A 17,968-nucleotide genomic window follows, 5' to 3' on the forward strand; every position below is an offset into this window, starting at 1 on the left:
TGGTGAATTGTCTTTTATTGTGAATAAAATTTGTCCATGGCATGTTACTATCAACATGGCAAAGATGACACCAAATATAGAGGATTGGCACCAAATATGATGACAGGAGGATAAACAACAGGCTAGCAGGATATTCTTGTTATTCATGAAAGATGTCATTAGTCAAGGTAACTGAGGATGATCTTTGATGTACATGCAGCCAGTCAGTGATTTGGAAACTCATGAAAAATTAGGAGAACCTTTGTAGCAGCGGAGCGTCAAATGTTTTATATCAGTTTGTTTTGACAAATTGAGTATACTACTGTGTAACTGCCCAACATATTGCCTATTGAAACCTGCCTAAAGTACCACTGTCCCCTTCCGTGTTGAAGCAGAGCCTGCTCCATCTGGCTTTGATCGGTTGTCCCCCTCCTCTTCTTCAAAGAGAGTACTCAGAAACTGAAAAGAAACCCAAGTTTAAAAGCAAACCAATTTCAGATAAAATATTTACAGTACCAGTCAAAAGTTTGGACACCTACACCTACTAGTTGTTCTTTATGTTTTACTATTTTCTACATTGAAAAGTCATTGTGAAGACATCAAAACTATGAAATAACACATGGAATCCTGTAGTAACCAAAAAACTGTTGAACAAATCAAAATATATTTTAGATTCTTCAAAGTAGCCACCCTTTGGCTTGATGACAGCTTTGCACACTTGGCATTCTCTCAACCAGCTACACCTGTAATGCTTTTCCAACCGTCTTGAAGGAGTTCCCACATATGCTGAGCACTTGTTGGCTGCTTTTCCTTCACTCGGCGGTCCAACTCATCCCAAACCATCTCAAGTCGGGTGATTGTGAAGGCCGGGTCATCTGTTGCAGCACTCCATCACTCTCCTCCTTGGTCAAATAGCCCTTACACAGCCTGGAGTTGTTGGGTCATTGTCCTGTTGAAAAACAAATGATAGTCCCACTAAGCGCAAACCAGATGGGATGGCGTATCGCCGCAGAATGCTGTGGTAGCCATGCTGGTTAAGTGTGCCTTGAATTCTAAATCAGTGTCACCAGCAAAGCACCATCACACCTTCTCCATGCTTCACGATGGGAACCACACATGCAGGCAATACGTTCACCTACTGTAGTTGGTACCAAAAATCTCAAATTTGGACTCAGACCAAAGGACAGATTTCCACAGGTCTAATGTCCATTGCTCGTGTTTCTTGGCCCAAGCAAGTCTCTTCTTATTGGTGCCCTTTTAGTAGTGGTTTCTTTGCAGCAATTCAACCATGAAGGCCTGATTCACGCAGTCTCTTCTGAACAGTTGATGTTGAGCTGTGTATGTTACTTGAACTCTGAAGCATTTATTTGAGCTGCAATCTAAAATGCAGTTAACTCTAATGAACTTATCCTCTCCAGGAGAGGTAACTCTGGGTCTTCCTTTCCTGTGGCGGTCCTCATGAGAGCCAGTTTCAGCATAGTGCTTTAATGTATTTACGACTGAAACTATCAAAGTTCTTGAAATGTTCCGGATTGAATGACCTTCATGTCTTAAAGTAATGATGGACTGTAATTTCTCTTTGCTTATTTGAGCTGTTCTTGCCATAATATGGACTTGGGTCTTTTACCAAATAGGAGTATCTTCTGTATACCACCCCTACCTTGTCACAACACTGATTGGCTCAAATGCATTAAGGAAATAAATTCCACAAATTAACTTTTTAACAATGAACACCTGTTAATTGAATGCATTCCAGGCGACTACCTCATGAAGCTGGTTGAGAGAATTCCAAGAGTGTAAAGCTGTCATCAAGGCAAAGGGTGGCTACTTTTGAAGAATCTCAAATGTTGATGTCTTCACTATTATTCTACAATGTAGACAATAATAAAAATAAAGAAAAACCCTGCAATGAATAGGTGTCCAAACCTTTGACTGGTACTGTATATATTAACTGACATTGAAACACCTGTGCTGTGAAGCATGACCTGTGTAAAAATGTGAAGCATTGTTGTCTTACCCTAGGCACCCTCAGCCCTTTGCTGATGATGAACTGCTTGAACGCTTGAGTCCCATGCATCTGTTTCAGTTCATCATCCTATTGAGAAGACAAATTATATCAGACAATTTTACCTGAACCGTCAATGGGGATTGATATTCTGATTAATAGTCAAAGACAGTTATCTCGTTTTTACCCACAAAGAACAAGGACAAGCGTAATAGTTATACCAAAGACCCACCATTTCACTTGATTGTGCAGGAAACTCAAAGTCCTCAGGGATGACATTGGGGTCTCTTAATGGTTCATCAGCATCTCTTTTCTTCCATGTTTTAGTATCCAGGTACCATGCTCCATATTTGGGCCTTTTAGTTCCTGGTTTGCTCTGTTGAACATGTGCATTTTATATTTTTTCCATAGGCAGGATGTGGACATAGTTGTCGGTAATGCTGTTTAGAAAGTGAAGAACTGTACAAGCAATTGATATATTTTCATCCATCTGTGTCGTGAGGTCTGTGGGCCTCAAGCTGAGACACTCAATACCTTGTATGGTTCTGAGTCCTTTAAGGGGTCTTCACAGGTGTGGGCTCTGCGCAGATCCTCCACAGAGTTACGTAGGTCCTCTGGCACGTTCTTAGGCTCAACCACCTGGATAGGGAAGGTCAGGGATGGCTTCTTCTCATACCCACTGACAAACAGGCCCAGTAGGGTGGATTCAGTCAGGTTGTTCTTCTCTCCTCCCTGCGAGAGTCAACCATTCATTTACCAGGGAGGTTAAATGTTAAGATAATTCTAAATGATATGTTCCTGCTTCTACAAGGTCATTTAAAATATGATGATGATTCATCATTCTGATCTTTACTTGACCTTTAATTGGGGTGTGTATTCCTCACCGTGGCAGGTTTCTGTTAGCTGTGCTTACCAATGAGGCGACCCAGTCACAGAAAAGCTTAGTGACTTTCTTGATGTCCTCGTCTTGAGATGGGGAGCGCAGTCGTTTGACGTTTACTATCTGGTCTTCCTTGGCAGTGCTCTGCTTTCTTTGCAGCCCTTTGTAAGGGTTCTTTGCACATAAATCGTCCGCCCTTCAGCCAAATAATAAAGGGTTAACAACAGTAGTTATACCACTAGATGAACAGTTTATACCCTAGTAATGAAGAGTTTGCCCCAAAACAGACTTCTCCAGAAATCTACTTACATTATTGCACTGACAGGTGGTCCCTCTCTCACTTCCTCCTCTGACTCCGATTCCCGCATGATCGTTTCCCACGGCTCAGTGCAGTTGTCTGCCTGCTCTTCTTTTTCTGGTGAAGTCACTGCAGAAGCTCTGTTCACACACATATCTGGGTCCAGGACACATATCACCTCATCAAACAACTACGGGATGAAAGACAATCAGTAGGACATATTGTGTTACAAGTAAGCAAAACAAAGTCCTACTGTAAGAACAGCGTAAGAGTTGATTACTGTAATTCAGAATTGTATGTGCATGGGCCATCTGATGTATACTTTAGGGACTGGTTTACCACACACAGACTAAACCTTACCCTGGACTGAAGCCTTTACAATGGAGGATCTCCATTCAACATCCTTATCGAATTTTAGTCCAGGACTAAGCTTATTCGGTGTCTGGGAAACCAGCCCTTTATGCCTTCTTGCAAAAAGGATTGAGAGGTAACTTTTATCTGCAATGTGATTACATCACTGATTAGTATTATCTACCTGCCACTCACCTCTGGGGGCATGCCATGCTCTAAATGTGGGTACAGAGCCAGAGGATGCTGTTTGAGTTTGTGCTCCACTGTAGCCACATGCTCCCGGTGTACCTGCTGCTGAGGGTTCTTCTTAGAGAAGCAAGCCTGCTCTTTCGAGAAGCGCTTCCATTGTGTTTTATCAGAGAGAGATGTAGGACTTGGCATCCCAAAAATGGAAGGGGACATGCCCCTCTGGGCCTGAGAGAGAACCGCTGTCCCAGCGCTAGGATACCCATCTCTGAAGTCATCAAGTCCCACATTTAGAAAACGCCAACGACGGCCATCCAAAGCACCTGAAAGATGATGTTTGTTCTTTGCATCTTTCAGGCATTTGGTCATCAACTTTTCCTTGTACCTGTGGGTCAAAGCTAAATTAAATCCCTCTACTTTCATATTGCCCTCATTAACATTTGGAAGCTCCAGTCCAGAGAGACTGGATGGAAGGTTATGTGTCAATGTTATGTATACTGAACAAAAATAAACGCAACATGTAAAGTGTTCATCCCAGGTTTCTTGAGCTGAAATAAAGGATCCCAGAAATGTTCCATATGCACAAAAAACTTATTTCTCCCAGGTTTTGTGCACATATTTGTTTACATCCCTGTTAATGAGCATTTCTCCTTTGTCAAAAGAATCCATCCACCTGACAAGTGTGGCATATATAGAAGCTGATTTAAACAGTATGATCATTACACAGGTGCACCTTGTGCTGGGAACAACAAAGGTCACTCTAAAATATGCAGTACGTCCTACCGGCCTCACCACCGCAGGCCACGTGTAACCACGCCAGCCCAGTACTTCCACATCCGGCTTCGTCACCTGCGGGAGCGTCTGACACCAGCCACCCGGACAGCTGATGAAACTGTGGGTTTGCACAACTGAATAATATCAGCCCAAATTATCAGAAACGGTCTCAGGGAAGCTCATCTGCATGCTCATAGTCCTCACCAGGGTCTTGACCTGACTGCAATTTGGTGTCGTAACCAACTTCAATGGGCAAATGCTCACCTTCGATGGCCACTCGCACTCTGGAGAAGTGTGCTATTCACGGTTGAATCCCGGTTTCAACTGTACCGGGCAGATGGCGTCGTGTGGGTGAGCGGTTTTCTGATGTCAACGTTGTGTACGGAGTGCCCCATGGTGTCGGTGGAGTTATGGTATGGGCAGGCATAAGCTAAGGACAACGAACACAATTGCATTTTGTCAATGGCAATTTGAATGCACAGAGATACCGTGACGAGATCCTGAGGCCTGCATACTCACTAGACATGTCACCCATTGAGCATGTTTGGGATGCTCTGGCTCGCAGTTTCCACCAATATCCAGCAACTTCACACAGCCATGGAAGAGGAATGACAACATTCCACAGGCTACAATCAACTCTATGCAAAGGAGATGTGTCGAGCTGCATGAGGCAAATGGTGGTCACACCAGATACTGACTGATTTTCTGATCCATGCCCCTACCTTGAAGGTACACTACATGACCAAAAGTATATGGACACCTGCTCGTCAAACATCTCATTCCAAAATAATGGGCATTAATATGGAGTTGGTCCCCTCGGTGCTGCTATAACACCCTCCACTGTTTTGGGAAGGCTTTTCACTAGATGTTGGAACATTGTTGCAGGGACTTGCTTCCATTCAACCACCAGAGCATTAGTGAGGTTGGGCACTGATGTTGTGGGATTAGGCCTGGCTTGCAGTCTGCATTACAATTAATTCCATTTCTGTATGGACCTCATTTGTGCATGGGGGCATTGTCATGCTAAAACAGGAAAGGGCCTTCCCCAAACTGTTGCCGCAAAGTTGGAAGCACAGAATCGTCTAGAATGTCATTCTATGCTGTAGTGTTAAGCTTAACTCCACCAAACTTTACTATGCTATGCATTGGGGCAGGTAGCGTTCTCCTGGCATCCGCCAAACCCAGATTCATCCATCGGACTGCCAGATGAAGCGTGATTCATCACTCCACAGAACGTGATTCCAATGATGGCAAGCATTCCACCACTCCAGCCAACCCTTAGCATTGCGCATGATCTTAGGCTTGTGTGGGGCTGCTCTGCCATGGAAACCCATTTCATGAAGCTCCAGATAAACAATTATTGTGCTGACGTTGCCTCCAGAGGTAGTTTGGAACTCTACTGAGTGTTGCACCAAGGACAGACGATTTTTACCCACTATGCACTTCAGCACTCGGCAGTCTCATTCTGTGAGCTTGTGTGGCCTACCACTTCGCAGCTGAGCCATTATTGCTCTGAGACATTTCTACTTCACAATAACAGCACTTACAGTTGACCGGGGCTGCTATAGCAGGGCAGAAATTTGACCAACTGATTTGTTTGAAAGGTGGCATCCTTTGACAATGCCTTATTGAAAGTCACTGAGCTCTTCAGTAAGACCTTTCTACTGCCTATGTTTGTCTATGGAGATTGCATGGCTGTGTGCTTGATTTTTATACACCTGTCAGCAACGAGTGTGGCTGAAATAGTCAAATCCACAAATTTGAAGGGGTATCGTATATAGTGCCTTCGGAAAGTATTCAGAACCCTTGACTTTTTCAACATTTTGTTAGTTTAGAGCCTTATTTTAAAATGTATTAAATTGTTTATTTTCCTCATCAATCTACACACAATACCCCATAATGACAAAGCAAAAACAGGTTTTTAGACATTTTTGCTACTTTATTTAAAAAAATTAAACTGAAATATCACATTTACATAAGTATTCAGACCCTTTACTCAGTACTTTGTTGAAGTACCTTTGGCAGCGATTACAGCCTCGAGTCTACTTGGATATGTGTAACGGATGTGAAACGGCTAGCTTAGTTAGCGGTGTGCTCTAAATAGCGTTTCAATCGGTGACGTCACTTGCTGTTGTTGATGTGTGCAGAAGGTTCCTGGTTCGCACCCGGGTATGGGCGAGGGGACGGTTTAAAATTATACTGTTACATTGATGCTGTTGACCCGGATCACTGGTTGCTGCGGAAAAGGAGGAAGGTCAAAAGGGAGGTGAGTGTAACGGATGTGAAACGGCTTGCTTAGTTAGCGGTGTGCGCTAAATAGCGTTTCAATTGGTGACGTCACTTGCTCTGAGACCTTGAAGTAGTGGTTCCCCTTGCTCTGCAAGGGCCGCGGCTTTTGTGGAGCGATGGGTAACGATGCTTCGAGGGTGACTGTTGTTGATGTGTGCAGAAGGTCCCTGGTTCGCGCCCGGGTATAGGCGAGGGGACGGTTTAAAATTATACTGTTACATATGACGCTACAAGCTTGGCACACCTGTATTTGGGGAGTTTCTCCCATGCTTCTCTGCAGATCCTCGCAAGTTCTGTCAGGTTGGATGGAGAGTGTCGTCGCACAGTAATTTTTAGGTCTATCCAGAGATGTTCGATCAAGTTCAAGTCCGGCCTCTCAAGGACATTCAGAGACTTGTCCCGAAGCCACTCCTGCATTGTGTGCTTGGGGTCATTGTCCTGTTGGAAAGTGAACGCTCTGGAGCAGGTTTTCATCAAAGATCTTTCTGTACTTTGCTCAGTTCATCTTTGCCTCAATCCTGACTAGTTTCCCAGTCCCTGCCCCCCGAATAACATCCCCACAGCATGATGCTTCCACCACCATGCTTCACCGTAGGGATGGTGCCAGGTTTCCTCCAGACGTGACACTTGGCATTCAGGCTAAAGAGTTCAATGTTGGTTTCATCAGACCAGAGAATCTTGTTTCTCATGGTCTGAGAGTCTTTAGGTGCCTTTTGGAAAACTCCAAGCGGGCTGTCATGTGCCTTTTACTGAGGAAGTGGCTTCCGTCTGGCCACTCTACCATAAAGGCCTGATTGGTTGAGTGCTGCAGAGATGGTTGTCATTCTGGAAGGTTCTCCCATCTCCACAGAGGAGCTCTGGAGCTCTGTCAGAGTGACCATCAGATTCTTGGTCAGGGCCCTTCTCCCCCAATTGCTTAGTTTGGCCGGGCAGCCAGCTGTTGGAAGTCTTGGTGGTTCCAAACTTCTTCCGTTTAAGAATGATGGAGGACACTGTGTTCTTGGGGACCTTCAATGCTGCAGAAATGTTTTGGTACCCTTCCCCAGATCTGTGCCTCGACAAGTTGTGTAAAGTACTTAAGTAAAAATACTTTAAAATACTACTTAAGTGTTATTTGGGGGTACTGTATCTTTACGTTACTTTACTATTTATATTTTTGCCAACTTTTACTTAATAACATTCCTAAAGAAAGTAATGTACTTTTTACTCTATACATTTTCCCTGACACCCAAAAGTTCTCGTTACATTTTGACAAGAAAATTATCCAATTCACACACTTATCAAGGGAACATCCCTGGTCATCCCTACTGCCTCTGATCTGGCGGACTCACTAAACACAAATGCTTTGTTTGTAAATTAATGCCTGGGTGTTGTAGTGTTCCCTTGGCTATCTGTAAATACATTTTTAAAAATAATTGTGCCATCTGGTTTGCATAATGTAAGGAATTGGAAACTATTAATGCACTTTTGATTCTTAATTATATTTAAAACCAAATACTTTTACATTTTTACTCAAGTAGTATTTTACTGGATGACTTTCACTTTTACCTTAATAGAAAACAACTCAAGTATCTTTACTTTTACTCAAGTATGACAAATGGGTACTTTTTCCACCACTGACCTCGACACAATCCTATCTTGGGAAACTCTACGGACAATTCCTTTTACCTCACGGCTAGGTTTTTGCTGACATGCACTGTCAACTGTGGGACCTTAAAAAGACAGGTGTGTGCCTTTCCAAATCATGTCCAATCAATTGATTTTACCACAGGTGGACTCCAATCAAGTTGTAGAAACATCTCAAGGATGATCAATGGAAACAGGATGCACCTGAGCTCAATTTCGAGGCTCATATCATAGGGTCTGAATAGTTATGCAAATAAGGTATTTCTGTTTTTTGCTTTGTCACTATGGGGTATTATGTGTAGATGTAATCCATTTTAGAATAAGGCATTAATGTACCAACATGTGGAAAAGGTCAATGGGTCTGAATACTTTTCGAAGGCACTGTATATAATATATATGTGACCAACAGATGCATATCTGTATTCCCATTCATGTGAAATCCATAGATTAGAGCCTAATGAATTTATTTCAATCGATTGATTTCCTTATATGAACTGCAACTCAGTACAATCATGAAATTGTTGCATGTTGCGTTTTATATTTTTGTTCAGTGTACATATAATTATGTTGTCAACAACATACATTTATGACTATATTGTTACAAAAGAGGCTACCCAATGTTGTCTTTAGTGTGATGTGACATCCACATTACCAATGGTGGGCAGGAAGCGTCGTTCTCGTCTCCGGTGGTCCAATTTGAAACATTTTATCAGTCATTATGTGTCCTTTCTCATCAATTTCCACGTAATAAAAGGCAAACGAGTGTTGCCCCTGGGGCACGTCAAAAAGCTATCGACCCTTTCGTAATTCCGGTATTACTTAAAGCGATCTGGCTAGCTCCCTGCTCCTAATACAAAGTTTGTTAGATGGTTACTATGGTAACAGTGTTTCGCGATAAATTGTAGTTCTTATGGGATGTCACAAAATATAAATGTAGTTTGCGTTCCAGATGGCCTTTGCTGTACGATTATGAACTTACTTGACAGTCACAAATCAACACGTAAAAAAAATAATAAGAGCAGAATCATCTTAATGCAGTTTTCACTGAAGACAATATAGCCTTGCTATGATTTTGACCACTAGATGCTGGTATGTGATCAGAGGGAACTGATGAGTTCCTCTTCTTTTGGGTAATCCTGAAAATTGTTAACGTTACTGCTAGATTTAAAAAAAGAAATACTTTGACAAATCTGAAAACAATAGCTGAAAGTACAGAGCAGAGCCCTTTTGGTGTCGGGTTGGTTGCTCTTGTTTTTCTGGCCGTCATGCATTAGTAAACTAGTTATTGTGTAATTTAAATCAATATTTCTCTAATTCAACATGTATTGGGATTATTGTATGATGCTGTTTATATCATTTGAATGTAGAATGCATGTCTATGTTGACCATGTGCCCCTCCTACATGCGGTTCTGGTCAGGGCTCATTAATTAGATAATATGTCCATAGGCCATAGGCCCTCATGTCTTGTTTAAACAAACCAGTGGAAAAACAGAGTGAAAATGAGAGAGTTGCTAGTATTCCCCTGTTTATGCATTGTCAAACTCAATTTATAGCAACAAATTAATTAAAACCTGCTACTTTTTATTACTACCACTACTAATAAGGATAAATCAGAAATAAATACCTCTTCAAGTTGTAGAAGTGGTTATTATGACAACAGATGATCACGTCATAGTCATACATTATCCCACAGTAAGTTAAGTAAAACTGATTTCCAGCCTGTGGTTGTGTAGACAGAGAAAAGAGTGCTAACAGAAATAATTGTAATGTACGGCTCCTTTGAGGTCTTCAGGTCTGTACAGCACTTTGAGATATCAGCTAATGTACGAAGGGCTATATAAATACATTTGATTTGATTTGATTCAGAGCTTGCATTCCTTCTTGCCCTATGTATTACTTGTGCTGTCACAGGACTGAGGTCAGTCAACGCTGTTGAACAACAGCACAGCCTCTTAAATGACTAATCATTATCCTCGTCATCATCATCATCCAATTCCATCTACATTGCACCATTTGTTAGGCCAGGGAAATTCCACTTCACGGATTTGTGGACTGTAGAAGTCACAGCTTTTAGCTAGTGCCTCTGACAGCTTTCACCCACATGCCTCAGCTTGACTAGGCCCCATATTGTGACCTGCTTGGCTGGGTAACCAGCTGACTGCTGCTTTGACCTCTTCGGCACACTGTGAAACAGCCTGGGCCTTTTGGAGTTGGACACAGAAAGGCCATGACTAGGGTTGAAAAGGTACCGATAATATACCAAATTTACCGGAATCTTCAGTAAATTTGGTAATTAACAGAATATCTATGGCAAACTATCGTAAGTTTGGTAATTTATATATTTTTTTATATCAGTATCCATATTGTCTGAGTTTCTAGTAGATTGACCATATGGTTCAACAGAGAATATCCTAATTAATGACAAAAGCATCTAATCAACAATGTTATTATTTATTAATTATCTCTGCAACTCCAACTATTGAAGTTTTTCACAACTGCCACTAGTTTGATGCCAAAACATTGACAAATACATACTGGTATAGTAAAATCAATATGTAAAGAATATAAAGAATAATTCATGATTAAACCCCTCATATTAAACACCAATGGTATTCACTAAGTTGATGGTTTATGTTTAGAATAATGTTTTACAACAGTCATATTTATTTACATTTTTTAAATTATTTTTTTGAATTACATTGAGGGGGATGCACCTCAATATTAGGAAGGTATTTTTAATGTTTTGTACACTCGGTGTATATTTTACATGATAAGGCCAGAGACACCTATGATAATCTGAACTACCCAAAATGGCCACTAGATATCTTGTGATAGATTACATACAATTCTTGAAAGATACCAACATTCTGGTAGTTTACTGGTAAATTTAGAAAGTTTTGAGTAACATACCCTCCCTTTGCAACCCTAGACATTACATTGTTTTAGCCAGACCACCAGAACATATTGGAACTTCTTTGGCAAATGTATCCTATTGGCTCCAGGACCATCTCACAGGGAATTGTTGTCCCTTTGACAGGTTAAGCCTACTTTCCTTGTCTAGTTTTGACATGTTTAGGTTACTGTACCATTTTCCATCAAACTTGTTGCCATGGATTTTAATTGACTGAAATATGACACCCTTGACAGTTGTGATCACTTGGCCAATGCTCTCAAATGGTTGTGTTGGCCCTGGTCCAACTCTCCCTGGAGCCGTACCCTTTGGCATATTCATAGGGGAGTAAATATTAGGATTCGAAAAGGATCTCAGGATTATTTGTCCGGCATACTCCCAGAACACAAACACTATTGATATGTACAAACTTTAAGACATTGTGACGCATCACATACTTGGATTTCAAATTCTGATTGTCAAGGCGGATGTTGTCAGTGTAATTTACCATTAGTATTCCTTGCGTGATGGAAACTTTCTAACTAATTTAGGTGGATGTGTGTGGAACTATTATTATTCTATTGCTAATCATATTTTGTAATCATAAATATATTCCATTGTATATTTTGTTCCACATGATGTTGTGTTGACAATAATGTGCACATTTCCAAAAATGTACAAACAGCTATAGAACCAAAGCAACAGGACATTTTTCTCAGGGGGGTGTTTACCTGTCATTGACAGCACACATACAATTGGGGGAAACCAGCTTAATATACAGGAAATGTTTTTGTTTACAATAATCAGAGGCTGGTTTTGCTGCACTGTAGTTTTCAGTAGCCAGGGTGTTTCTGCCCAGTTTTAGCAACTTTTACAGCCAAACATATGTTGAGGTATTATCTGTAGACAACAATCAACCATAGATGATGTTCTCACGGGGTGAGGAATCTGCATAGAAAGTGAAAATGGTGGGGAACTATCAAGCTTTTCCTCATTGTGTTCCATAAAATAAATGGGTAAAGGTGTGAAATATGATATCTTTCATGTATTGTTTTTCAAACCTCTGCATTTGTGAATTTCTGTTTCTGTTCACTTTTAGAATTATGCATAGAAGTTTTAAAAAAAGGTGGGAAACTGTCAAGCTTTTCCTAAAATTGTGTGCCATAAGATAAATGTGTAAAACGTTGACAGTACCAGTCAAATGTTTGGACACACCTACTCATTCCATGGTTTTTCTTTATTTTACTGTTTTCTACATTGAGGTGACTACCTCATGAAGCTGGTTGAGAGAATGCCAAGAGTGTGCAAAGCTGTCATCAAGGCAAAGGGTGGCTACTTTGTTTAACACTTGTTTTGGTTACTACATAATTCCATATGTGTTGTTTTATAGTTTTGATGTCTTCACTATTATTCTACAATGTAGAAAATAGTAAAAATAAAGAAAAACCCTTGAATGAGTAGGTGTGTCCAAACTTTTGACTGGTAATGTATGTCTTGTTTAAATTGAAATCATCTGCAATTATTGGATTTCCACTTCTGCTTCCACTTCAAAAATTAGCATTGCATCCTCTTAGTCTTGTAGCAAAGTTTTCCTCTCAATATTGAGAACAGGAGGACCACATCTAGGTTACCACTGGAATTTGAATGACCAGTGCAAAACTAAGCTTATAATGTTTGCATTATAAGAAATATTTTAGGATCTGCTATAACAGAGACATTTCTCTGTTTTCTGTCATGAGATGGCTTTGCCCTTCTTCCTTACATGAATCACTGCTCCACCCTGAAACAACTAGGTACAAAACTTCCCACTCAATGGTGGGAACTGGACCACACCCAGGTGGCCATAGACGTTTGAATGGCCAGTGCAAAGCTTTATAGTTAAGTATATAACTTCAATACCATGAAAAATGTTTGATAGGCTCTTTTACCTTAACCAATAAATGAATTAAACAATGCATCAAAGACATTGTGTTTAATTGTTTTAACATAATAGATTTAGTTACAACTTTTTTGCAATAGATTTCTACTTATGGCACTCAACCATTTCTACTACTTAACACTTATTGTCCTTTCTTTTCACCCTGGCACCTCACGTTCTCTCTTAACACCACGATATCTCCAAGGAGAGCTTGGAATGGAATAACACAAATATAAATTCATTATAGTGTACCCTCCCATGGTACTTAATGGCTCTGGCTGCATCAATCACGTCTCCTGAAAAGGTCTAGCACTCCTCACAAGTCTCCACTCCCACAGCCATGCCTGTATATCAGTCTCTGGTCTACAAAGACTGTCTGGTGCCTGAAAGTGGCGTGACAAACAGGCAGTACCAGGGTGCACTGCGATTAGCCTCCATGAACTTTTCCCTTATGTTAAGCTCTGTTTGCTGAAAGTATTAATATTATTCCAATTGTGTTGATTTAAGGGGGCATTTTGGAGGGCATTCATAATGTGTTTGGTGAATTGGATGTCCAACAAGGAATTCTCTCCTCTTGTCTAAGAGTTAGATGATGAGAAATATCTAAGAGTTAGATGACGAGACATGTTAAATGTTTTGTAAGTTGGGCTTGACTGGGCCTGAAGTGCACACAGATTTTTGCATGATTCAGAATGTGCTGCAAGCCAGGGAGTGATGCAAAGTGACCATAGTAATGTTAATGTTGTTGTTTTCTTCTGCTTTACATTGACAGTTCATTTACTATTCAAATACATGGGGTTTTATTAAGTAGTTGCTCTTTAAAGGCTTTAGGTCAGTGAATCTAGTAAAGGATGTTATCGCCGACCTATTGGATCAGTTTACATCTACTGTAAAGAACTGTAATAGATGAGCGATTCTAGGAACATAATCTAGGAAGTTATTTAGAGATGGGTTGAATCCTCTCTGTAAACTCACTTAAAATGAAAGTTCTACTGTCTTAGGTCAGACAAGCAGCAAATAGACTTACATGTCCACCACTCACCACTGTGAGGGAATGGGCAGCCAAGCATTGAATTCAGAGTGCTTGTTGACTGAACAATACACAGATCTGCTTGTCCTTTAAGTGTGCTTACATGTGAAAGGCAAATACACATTGGCTCTTTGACTGAATCCATTTAGCACTATTTCAGGGAATGCAAAACGGCTGCATTTACAGAAATTATGGGACATTGTCATTTAATTGCATTTGACAATTCATGTTTTGTCCGACAAATGCCTCACTGTTGTGCTACAGGTCCTGCCTACAAAGTGCAAACCAAGCGCTATGGTTACAGTTTCTTGCTTATAGGACAGGAACGTGTGAGAAAACAATGAATGATCTGTTGGGACATCAGATACTCAGATGGGTTAGAAGAAAAAGTATTTACCCTCTAAATAAAAGTCTCCCTGTTCTGGGATGCATGAATGGTTGCCTTATTCGCACACTGGACCCTTTTAGAGTGCACCAAGGATATGTCCCTTGCACCCAAAAGTTTTTGTTCACAATATGATCAAATATTTTACCTTTATTTAACCAGGCAAGTCAGTTAAGAACAAATTCTTATTTTCAATGATGGCCTGGGAACAGTGGGTTAACTGCCTGTTCAAGGGCAGAACGACAGATTTGTACCTTGTCAGCTCAGGGGTTTGAACTCACAACCTTCTGCTTACTAGTCCAACGCTCTAACCACTAGGCTACCCTGCTGCCCCGGTAGACGCCGGTAAATATCAATGTGTAGGTCTTCAAAGTAAACCATCTTAGGTGCAACTACCAAACAAACCAGTCTTCACTTCACTTCACTGACCAAAATAAAAAAGAGTATTACAAAGGTTGACCTGTTTTGTTTCTCTCTTTTTGTCTTTTTCTTTTTGGCCAGAAACAATGTTGCTGCATTACTTGACTGTTAACCTTCCCCCCTGATGATTTGCTTCAGCATTTTTCACTTCTCTTGTTTGAACAGATGCCGCCCCCCTCCAGCACGAACCGCCCCCCCTGGGATTGTTATAGTACTTAGTACAATGAAGTAACGCGCAATTATATTAATGTTAGAGCACACCCAAGTAATTTCCCTTTCCAGATAGAGACATCAAACGATTTGATGTATAACATTTCCTATGGTTTATAAACCATGGGCCTCTATTGTTTGATTCCAGTGAATGGCATGCAAAAGGTTGTCTGAGGTAAACGTGTTGTTGCATGAACGCACTCAACAGCTCACTCTGTAGCCCCCATTACTGTCCAAACAGCATTTTTTGCAGGATATTAAATCAAATGTTATTTGTCAGATGCTTCATAAACAACAGGTGTAGACTAATAGTGAAATGCTTACTGACAGGCCCTTCCCAACAATGCAGAGAGAAAGAAATACAGAAATAATAGAAAATGAATCCATTGGCCAACTAAATTACAATTAAGAGATGGTGATAGTCAGTGGGAAACAGATGACATTTTAGACGCCGGTAAAGCATCCCCTTGGATTTGATTCAGCAGTCACGATCCTATGCCTACTTGTGAAACGTATATTCATTTGGTGCTGGATTAAACCTCAAGTTAAAGTAGAGGCTAACTGTTTTGTAAACAAGCGATTTCAGGGCAGATCTATAGCAGATATGCACAGCATTGGCAGTCTTCTGTTCCTTATAAATATTTGCCTAATTTCCAAAGTCAAAACACAACAGACATTTGCCTATGCCTTTTATCTGACCACTAATTCACACCACAGAAGTTATGTGTAAATACATGTCCTTGAGTCAAGCAGAAGGTGTTGTCTGTAAATAAGGATGGTTGCTCTCAATTTGCTCTAAATGCAGCTTTGAAGTATCCCATTACACCCAACTGTTCATCTCAAGTTGTGAATGCCACAGCATCCAAAAGGCAAAAATGTCCTTTGAAAATAGGTCCTGAAAAGGTCCTGAAACCCCCTTAATGGTAGCAATGAGCTTGAGCATGAAACAGGAAGACGTCTCATCCGGACATCTAGTTGAAACATGGCGTGATCTGTCTCTGAAGGTTAACTTGTGTGACTGTGAAACAAATTAAACTAAAAACGTTATAACTGTCCCCTGGCAATTGTCAGTTTACAAAAGACTGGTTCTCAGCTATGTCAAGGCCCCATGCAGCAAGCATTGCTTCTGTAGTCTAATCCTATATTTACCTGCCACTGATATCACAATTAGGCTATAAAATCTATTCATGAATTTTCCTATTCTAACAAACATCTTCTGTTTTGTGTGCAGAACTCTATAGCTTACTGTAAATAGCCTCTGGTCTAGAATGGCCTATACTGAAACGGTCCAGTGTGCACATTGATGGAACTCTGTATATTCCTGGTGCCATAAGAATGCTGCACACCCTTTATATACCCACACATATTTAGCATCAGGGTTGGGCAACTTTGAGGGGGGTTCTAAGCCCCCCAAAAATATATTTTTTTGTCCTTGGAAATTGACCTGTGGGCACGGGACACCAGTTGCCCATCCCTGTTTTAGATCATCTGTGTTCTTATAAAAAAATGTTTTGACTTGCCTTATTTAATTTACTGCATTCATTTAAATAATAGACACTATACAATATAGACATACTGTATATGTATCTTGGGCAATTCATAAAGCTGCACGAGGACCTTATTACTGATGAATGTGTTTGTTTTTTAGGACCATGTTTTTCTTTCTGCTTGCATTTTGCATTTATATTGATGTGTGTATTTCCTGTAATTTATGTAATTCAGAGCTCATCTGTAAAATAGACCCTTGGTCTCAGTATGACTCCATGATAAAATAAAAGGTTAAATAAAAAATGTATAAAGTTTTGTCATTTTGTCATTGGTGTTTTTACTCAGCATTGCAATAGTAGCCTATTATTGTGCAAATGGAGGAAATGTAACACCATTTAAAAAGAAGGGAAAAACAGAGAACTATTTGTTGAAATTATAATTTATTTCAAGTAGTATGTCTGTACTTATTTGTTATTTTCTCTATTTCTCTCGACCTTGGCTGGACTGGGTGGTAGGGGAGATTTCCAGTTAGCTCTGTGAGTACATCTGATGCAGTGCAAGCGAATCACCCTGACAGTCCCCCTTTAAACGAGCCCCGCCCCAAAATCAGTCGATCAAATTCTGCATCACGCTCAACCTCGTCCGTCCAATCATAACCCACCAGGGGTGGTCTTAGGATGGTGGTCCGGGAAGCTGTTAGCCAATCAAGTTTACTGCTCAGTGAACAAAAGCTTCACGTCAACTATCGTTGGTTCTCTGAATAACACATTATTCATGTTCATGCAGGTTATTTAAGGAAGACCTGAAGGTGATTATGATGATGATGATGAGGCGGCGAGATAGCGGTATTTCATGTTGAGAAGTAACGGTCGATGACTCCCAAACATGTATGAAGGCAGAATAATGTGTACATTCATTTAGTTAACTCACCACATCAGATGCACTGTGCTTTTTAATGTTTTATAGTTATCCAATAGTATACGGCATCCTGCTAAGAATAAGTGGCAGTAGTATTAGCAGGGCTAGGCTACACGCCCCACTCTATGTCTAGAAAGTTACTAACAAACTAGTAGCAATCCTAGTGTGACATCACATGTGAACGAGCACGCGTTGCTAATTCATTCACAAGCTCTTTGTCAGACGTTGTTAGCTTCACTTTACTACACTGCTATCTCTTCACAAACAACAACTCCAAAATTCTATACCAAAATTACACATTTTTGATTGAATTGAACTAT

The 17,968-nt window shown here is 40.6% G+C and overlaps 1 protein-coding gene across 2 annotated transcripts; it reads right to left on the reverse strand.

The window, feature by feature from the left end:
• Positions 1–3: 3 nt before the first annotated feature.
• Positions 4–17,777, reverse strand: zgc:158260 (uncharacterized protein LOC571389 homolog). Of its 2 annotated transcripts, none has more exons than XM_064962326.1 (8): positions 17,661–17,777; positions 3,709–4,084; positions 3,174–3,352; positions 2,898–3,060; positions 2,519–2,716; positions 2,217–2,360; positions 1,997–2,074; positions 4–438 (listed from the first exon to the last, which is right to left on the reverse strand). In XM_064962326.1, exons 1-8 carry the CDS (start codon positions 17,663–17,665, stop codon positions 340–342), a joined length of 1,242 nt encoding a protein of 413 aa, XP_064818398.1. In that variant the 5' UTR covers positions 17,666–17,777; the 3' UTR covers positions 4–339. The 2 variants fall into 2 exon arrangements, with proteins under 2 accessions (XP_064818398.1, XP_064818347.1); XM_064962275.1 differs by lacking the exon at positions 17,661–17,777 and adding an exon at positions 9,041–9,528.
• Positions 17,778–17,968: the final 191 nt, after the last annotated feature.

Source organism: Oncorhynchus masou, chromosome 1, assembly GCF_036934945.1.
Source record: "Oncorhynchus masou masou isolate Uvic2021 chromosome 1, UVic_Omas_1.1, whole genome shotgun sequence".
Taxonomy (NCBI): domain Eukaryota; kingdom Metazoa; phylum Chordata; class Actinopteri; order Salmoniformes; family Salmonidae; genus Oncorhynchus; species Oncorhynchus masou.